General features: G+C 34.6%; 1 protein-coding gene across 1 annotated transcript; it reads left to right on the forward strand.

Annotated features, from left to right (window-relative positions):
• The first annotated feature begins 1,375 nt into the window (after positions 1–1,375).
• On the forward strand, positions 1,376–3,331 carry LOC131029327 (uncharacterized). Its single transcript, XM_057959769.2, has 3 exons — positions 1,376–1,549; positions 2,394–2,591; positions 2,673–3,331. Exons 2-3 carry the CDS (start codon positions 2,577–2,579, stop codon positions 3,051–3,053), a joined length of 396 nt encoding a protein of 131 aa, XP_057815752.2. The 5' UTR covers positions 1,376–1,549; positions 2,394–2,576; the 3' UTR covers positions 3,054–3,331.
• The last annotated feature ends 5,206 nt before the right edge of the window (positions 3,332–8,537 follow it).

The following is an 8,537-nucleotide window of genomic DNA, read 5'->3' on the forward strand; positions in this document are numbered from 1 at the left end:
AGATAGTTTTTCTTCCTTTACCAAAATATTGGTTAAAGTTTCTTTGAAATGTTGTTTAAACATATTGTGTTATCTTTAATTTGATAGTATATAGTCATTTCATTTGTATCTTTATATGTCTTTTATCTCTCCATCTTAGTTATCCAACTTATATCTACCAATTATTGTACATTCTCTTGAGGACCAAGTTAGTTTCATATTTTGTGGAAGGTTTCTTACTAATAAGATTTGTTAAAGGTTTCCAAAAAAATCTACTCTAAGACACTCCAAACTCATCTACAAGGAGACAATATCAATATTATATGCTAGAAAGAATGCATCCAACCAACCAACAATGAATATGTAGAGGTTAACAATTCTAAATTATGTATATCTACCTATCTTTTCAAAGAATAGTTGAAATCGTTAGTTTCACTAATAATAACTTAACTTAATAATTGTTCTGTGTGGAATGCTAACAATCATAGGTTCCTAAAAACAAGATGTACAAGTATTCTTAAACTCTAATATATGATTTCAGGGGATGATACTTTTTCCTCTCGCTAATGAGTCATATCATTGTGGCTAGACAATCATGTTTGATGAACATAGCTTACCAAACAACAAACTTAAAATTGGAATTGATGCATGGACATATTGGGGTAATGTCACTGCCAAAGACAATATATAGATAGATTAATCAAATTAATCTTAACTAATTGGTTGCTCTATTACACAAAAGTGGTCTATTTCTGTACACAAGCTATGAAGCTAATAATACAAAATTTTGTATGGTTTACTCAATTATGCTAGGTATATACAAGATCTCTTAATGATCAACAACAAATGTATTATATGTAATCGACCTCTCAAATTAATTGTTTTCATACATTGTAAAAATTTTGTACTATAAAACATTTTGCACAACTTTCGAGTTCAAAGTAAGTTCTATTCATTCATATTCAATTATTTTCTCATTTTAAATTCAATTTAATTATATGGTGCACAATTAGTCCTAACAAAGATAATTTTCATTTCTTATGACCTTTCAACCCTCTAAATCACCCAAAACATATTTGACTATCGACCTAACCATTGCACTTTGTTGAGGTGCAAGTGTTAATATATGAAATAAGAAATGGAATCAAGTCTTGCTTTGGATTTCATACTATATAGCTATGAAAAACCTCCAAACACTTTCTTTGTTCTACATGATTTATAAAACATTTTTGTATTTCCTTAAGAAAACATATTTAAATTAAAAATAAGATGCATCAAATGCTTATGGGTGAACATTCTCTCGTCTATTCCATGTTGGAAGGTCAACGATTGTGTAAGGAAAAACATATTTCTAACAAACAAAATAAATGAAACATTAAATAATCTTCCTACGTATGAGCTGGCATTTCCTGTTGATGTTGATGTTGATGGGCGCGCACTCCAAGAAAACAAACTAACTGCATTTCCATCTCCATCTCACTTCTTAGTTTCTCTTTCCCACCAATCAAACTATCAAACTACTGAGCTCCTTCACGAGAACAGGAATGGGATTTCAAGACTGCTGATACAGGTGAGTCAGGTTAATTTGTTTGTGAAAATTATGAGTCCAAATTGCAGATACATGGGTAAATGTGCCCTTGCTAGGTTTTTAGTTGCCTGTTGTATGATTTTACATATTAAGTGTATCTTACTGATATAGAATCTTTTGATCTATACTAGTTTTTGTGTTAATTTGCATTTGTGATACGGAACCTGACCTTCGTTTTCTCACATCCTTCCTCTGAGTAATAGGAACAATTTCTCCCTCTTCAGATTTATCTCGAAATAGCTTTAGTGGGACGATTTCCTCCTTATCTTTGTGTGTGAATTATGGTTATTTAGATCCCTTACAAGAAAATAAAAAAGATCCAAGAAGCAAAACTTAGGGTTCTCTAGATTGAATGTTTTGGTCGTCTTCCCCTAAAATTATTTTCATCAAATCCACATTGTCTTTGAATCCTGTATACAAAATGTGCATCTCAGCTGTTTGTTTGAGACGATCTACTGTAAATTTAACCCGTAATAGAGTCTCTCCACTTTTCTCCAAGATTAACTCTGTTCGCCTTTTCTCTTGAAAAAGTGCAATTCTACCAATATGGAAACAAGGCCAGACAGGAAGGATATATTTGCAAGAAGACCTAAAATGAATTCATAGTTTTTTGTGCTGATCAAACTTATTATAATTATTTGAATTTGTTTCTTAATATATAAATATAAAATGACTGGAAAATAAACGTAAAGATCCAAAATCGGCAACTCGTATATCGTTTCATCCTGCGAATCGTATATTATTTTACAGTTCTGTCAGTGTATACTGAAAATCCTATACGTCAGATTTTTCACCAACTTCTGACCCTATGAAATAATTTGGGCAGGTCGTAACTTCTGTCCGAATTGTATCATCTTTTTCATTCGTTCATAATCTTTTAGCCCCAGGAGCCTGCCAAGGTGCACCATACAAGAAACCCCAAAAGAGTTGCATTTAGGGTTATTACAAGAAATCCTAAAGGACAACGCGGCGACGAACAGATTTAGGCAGCTCAGAAAACATCGGCCCAATGGATTCCATGCAGGTAAAACAAATATGAACATTTCTTTTTAAATTGGGGGTCACACATGAAAGTATTAACACTTTTTTGGGGTGAAATTTGCAGGCGATATCTGATGGACAACAGCGCCGTTTTGGTACGTTTTGGTATGTGATGGCCGGTGTTTTCCTTCCATGCACAGCCGTTTTGGTATGTCTTGGATTTCATGGCATAACCACCGCCATGAATGCTAATGGTCATTTTTTCAATGTATTTGGAGTGGGTGCTATTGTTGCATCTTTTATCGTCGCAGTATTACTCGTGATAACTAGGGCTCGGGGAACGGATCGTACAACTTTCCTTACCTTTTTGAATTCAACGATACTTTCCTTGTCGGGTTTCCTTTCAGCTTTTTACACTGTGCAGCCGTCATCGTATACTATGAGTCTTGGTTTTGTTACTTTAGCATGCATGTCTTTTAATTGGTTTGAAATATGGTCTCGCTGACTTGGAGGCCTGTAGAGTACTCAGAATTTGTCAAGACTCTATGAAAACAGCTTTTTCTGTGATCAGGATGAAAAACTTTTTAACCCATTCTGTTTTACAGTAGATAATGGATTCTCTTTTCCAGTAGATATATAGAGCAAGGCGGAAATGGCCCGCCAGGCTGTAGCACTAATGGGTTTTGGTTGGTTTTTATCATGTCAATGTGCTTAGCATCAGGACGAGGCCATATTTCTTTATGTTTATAATACATATACCATAAAATAAATTTGATATTTCAATATTTTATCTTAAATTTTAGGACAAGTGAATGAGCTTTATTTTAAACCAAATTTGTCAAGTAGATAAATGTATTCTAGCTTTCTGAATCTGTACTTCATTACTCTTGGAATTTCAAGTCTTTTTAACTATCTAGTCTTGAGTTAATCAATGTATTGGTGCATTTTAAATACTGGATAGCCATTTCCTTTCATGAATTAGAAGAAGAATTCAACTGATTTATGATGTTATTAATGTCATGTATTTCTGTTAATTAGTTTTTGTATTAATACTTTAACTGAGATGATTGATAGCTGAACTGGTTTGACATTAGTGTGGGATAATATTAAGCATGATCTGGAAGAGAGAATATTTAGAATTTCGTCTTTGTAAAGTAATTGAGTCACATGGCACTTGCTTATTTTCCATTTTATTATTTTGGAGAGAAAACGAATGTAGATAATAGATATTTGTAAATTTTGTTTGTTGTTTTAACTCTAAGAATAGTATAGGTTATTTTGAGCTTCCTTTCTTGATTTAAAGATAAAATTTATCACGTTTTTTTTGTTTTGTAAAAGAGTAATATAAACATGTACATTCACATGTTCTATATTATTTTTTTCATTTATCTACTACACACATTATGGTCGCTAATAATGTCCTTGCACATTTTCTAGACTATTTGCATGATTATATGCTTTAGTGAGAATATAATTAAGGTTGAACAGATCATGAGCTTTTCTTATTAGCATAAGTCATCACCTCATACTATCTATGACCCATGACATAATCTTAGTGTGCTAGCATAGGAACAAGACATATAGATAACTTATTCAAATAAAATCACCACTTTGAGGATTCAAGAATGAAACGTTTGAATTTGAATTGAAATTAATAGGAAATACTGCTTGATCAAGAGTCTATATTTAAAGGTGAAAACAAAGCATATGAATAGGTTGAGTTCTTTGTAGTTATAGAGGAAATTGGCAATGCTAAATTGAAGTTAATTTGCATTATTTTGGGTGTAACATTCAGTGCTTGGCATGCCCACTTAAGATAATTTCAAAGTCTATAAAAGATATATTACTAATAAGATTTATTGAAAGTTCTTTATACATTTAAGATTCTGAAGAAAATTATGTTACTAAGGTTATTCTTTATCTATAGGATTCAAAAGTTGTCACACTTAGTTTTATATGAGAAATGGAGTTTCTATAGATGTATGGAACCTTTCTTTTATTACATGAAATGTCATTTAGTATTTAATGTAATTGATTTTATTTTAGAGCATATTAATGTTATTGGACTACACATTATAGTATTGACTTTGTATATTGCTATAAATATTTTTTAATTATTATTAATATTATACATTATATTATTCTATTTATAGAGTATAGAATTATTGGTTATTGCCAAAAAGGAGCATTACTATAGCATAATTTAGATGAAATTAGGTTTGATTGATGTGCGAAAGAGAAATCTAAATTTTAAAACCTTTGTATGGTAATAACCATTGATGTTGAAAGTGTTTTTTTGATTACAGGAAAAATAGGTTTTGAAGGGACCTTGAAACCTTTTACAAAGGAACCATAAAAGACAAAAGCATTAAGAAACTAAACGGTATAGACAATGAAAAAACCAGCAAAGTGCTGGGCAAAAGCCAGCACATAAGTCCAACACAACCAACAACAACCAACAAAAACATATAAAAAGACAAATTACATTATGTTTTTAAGGGCATTAGCCAATTTATCGCTAATCCCTTGCATTTCTTTAATATTCTCCCTGAGAATTGGGATTTCCTTTGAAGAAGCTAAGGTAGCCTTTTTCAAGCTTGCCCTGGTCCTTTTAGCCGCACCTCCAGGAGCACTGTCCACATTCCCAACCTTAGTAGCAGCCTCTTCAGCATCAAAGTCCACAATAGACTTGGTAGGGCTGGGACCATCAAGGTATTTGGCTATTTCCTCCATGTTCCTAGTCACAGAGTTGAGGATCTCCGGAATCAAAATCAGGAAGTTCTTCATGGCAGCCTTCCTTTCCTCCAGCTTGCTGATCTGAACTTCCAGCTTCTCCACCTTTTCATCCATTTCTTTTTTTCATTTCTTTAGGTTGCTTTCACCTTTCTGTCCCTACTCTCCTTGATGTTTAGCCTTTTTTTCCATTTTATTAATTCTTTCATAAACCCATCTATCGAAACCCAGATGAGGATCAGACTGGTTCTTAAGCTTATCCAGGATAAGCATACTAGTATTCATCTCATCACCAACTCTATCCTTTTCTATGCTCGTATCCTCCTTATCCTTATTCAACTTTGTTTCCATTAACTTGTCCTCCTAGTTTTTCTAGTTATCTGACTCCTCCATGGGCTGGTTGTTGAGATCACTAGGGCTCGCATTGTGGGTAGGTTCCTCCTTATTACTCTCATCCTCTTCCTATTTTTGCTTCTCATTACCACTGTCCATTTTGGATGTTTCCTTGACCGAGCTGTTCTGATCGGAATCTTCCTCTTCTCCTCCTTTCTCTTCCCCCACTTCCTCATCTTTCCATCTCTCCTCCCTCTCAGCATACTTAGGATCAACCCCCACATCCTTATGTTTATGGCTCAAATCTGTGTCCTCCACATTTTTCTGCGCAAAGCCTTTTTTGGCCTTTTTACTTTGTTTTTGCTTATCCTTGCTGGGCCCAGAATCCTCACTTTTCCTCTTGCCTTTTCTCGGGGACACCGACAACCTTTTGTTTTCCTGAATCGCCAAAATCTTACAATGCTCATAAATGAGAAAAATAAGACCATCATGTAGCATAGGAGAAGAGGGGTTCTTACTGTAGACACTCAAAATTGTCATGTCTAATTAAATAAATATTTTATTTATTTAATTATCTAAGCCTAATTCTTCTATTAATTAAATAAATTTTTATTTATTTAATTAATTCATTTATCCTCTTCTAGCCTTATTTCTCATTTAAATAAATACATTTATTTATTTAAATTACCCCTTTCCTAAATTAAATAAATATTTTATTTATTTAATTGTCCTACTTCTTCTATTAATTAAATAAATCTTTATTTATTTATTTAATTCATTATCTTTTTCTACACATGACACATGTCATTCATCTCTTAATTCATACACTACCTACCCCTTTCATTATTTTGGTATTTCTTATACCTACCCTCTAATCCTAGCCGACCTCTCTTTTTACACCTCTCAATCTTAACCCTCTATTTCTTATTGTGTCTTCTATTTAAGGAGATGCTTTCTTCATTGTCAAACCCTAATATCCTAATGACATATCCTAATGACAGATCCTAATGACACATGCTAATGACTGATTTTGGAGGACTTGGCTACACTACAATTCTACTTGCAACCACATTCCGTTCTTTGTTCAGCTCTTGTGCATACAAAAATCTGAGAGCAAGCATATCAAACAAGATCAATGGAGATAGGAAGAATGGAGATCAAAACCCTAGTGGACATGTGATGGTATAATGTTTGTGATTTTTGAGTTATTTTCATTGTCTTAGGTTATCTCCATATGTTATGGTGGATCTTTGTTCATTGTTAGGCTAGGGTTTAGTGGTTGAATCCATTTTAGTCTTTCAAATATTGTTGTTTATTGCTATCCATTTTCACCATAAACATTTTGGCACGCCCGGTGGGACTCTTGTCCCTTTGCATTTAACATTTTTGTTGCAGATTTTGCATTTTTGAAGTTGCAGATCGGACGATTTCAACGACATTTTAGATTTTTTCCGCGTCTGCGAGTGTTCGGATCGCGTTTTTGTATTTCAGAAGCGTCTGTGATATCTTAGATCGCATCTGTGTTTCTGTCATTTTTATTTTTTGCAGGTTTCTGAAAGTCGCGTCTGTGATCCCGAATCGCGTCTGTGCACCATTTGATCGCGTCTGTAGAAGAAAGAGGCGTCTGTGTTCTTAGATCGCGTCTGTGAATCACAGAACTGCGTCTGTGTCAGACAGACGCGTCTGTGTCTGGTATAACAGCGTCTGTGCATTCTGTTTTGCAAATTTTTCAAGTTTTTCGATTCGGGTTTTCGAATTTTGTACTTAGGGTTTCAGATCTGGTTTATTTTCGGCTAACCTTTGCAGATCTAGCTAACCTGGTTTGTGCAGCTTGCTTTGGAGGCAAATACGTTTTTGTTGAAGGCCCCTTTTTCACAAAATCTTTTTGGGTTTTCTTAAAATTTACCTAACTTGTGTGCTTGCAGGAAGGGGTTATCATTTGAAACAATCCAAACTACTAATAAATCTTTGTTGCAGGTCCTTGGCAAGTTTTTTTGGATTTTTATTGTGTGCCTTGTTTTCATAGACTAGCAAACACTTCAATTGGTGCACTAAAATTGAATCATTGTCTTTTGTGTCTTGAGCAATAGGCTCTTTTTGTTTAATCTTTAGAGGGTCTGTCTTCCCGTGTGGTCATTAGGACTACTAGTGAGAAGAGAACGACCCAAGTGGTAGCGAGGAAAACCCACCTCATCCAAACCACTATAATCAAATGTATTCATGGTGAAAACTATGAATAACGTGTGCTGATTAGTTCATACCGACACTATGTCTCCCCATAAACCCGTTTGATCAAATTTATTTGATCATTTGTAGGGCGTAACCCCTACCGGCTGGGAGCCTTCTGTATTTACAGAGCTGAAAGTGCCGCATGTATGGCCACACGAGCGGATGCCCTTACTAGCACCATTTTGTTTTAGATGCCCAAATCCTTCTAATTGTTGAGGCAGGAGGTCGGACCTCTGGTAGCGGCCCACACACATACGGTTCTTAGTAGAGATACAAAGTTCGCCATGGGGAGTTTTCATGGGGACTGATGCTTGGCTGACCCGAGAAGTGAGTGCCGAGGGTGGAGCCAGTGAGGTCAAGCATCTAAGTATCCGCTCTGAATAGCGTAGCCTCGGGGGTAAAACCCCATGTGGGATCAACAATTATTGTCCTGGCCAGCCATAAGAATTGTGCTTGACTTATGATAAACATTCAAACAATCAAGACAAAACAGCAAAACATTGTGTTTTTTGTGTCTTCAAGTGTATGCAAAAACTTTTTACATCAAACAACACACTTTTTGGAGTCTAAATAGTCTGCAAACATTGGGTCATCAACACTGTGTCCTCTTGTCACGAAAAATAGTCGAAAAATCAGATTTGGTCACAGCAAAACAAATTCACAGATAGGAAAGATTGCACTAAGGTTGCAGAAA

This window comes from Cryptomeria japonica, chromosome 10 (genome assembly GCF_030272615.1).
Source record: "Cryptomeria japonica chromosome 10, Sugi_1.0, whole genome shotgun sequence".
Lineage (NCBI taxonomy): Eukaryota > Viridiplantae > Streptophyta > Pinopsida > Cupressales > Cupressaceae > Cryptomeria > Cryptomeria japonica.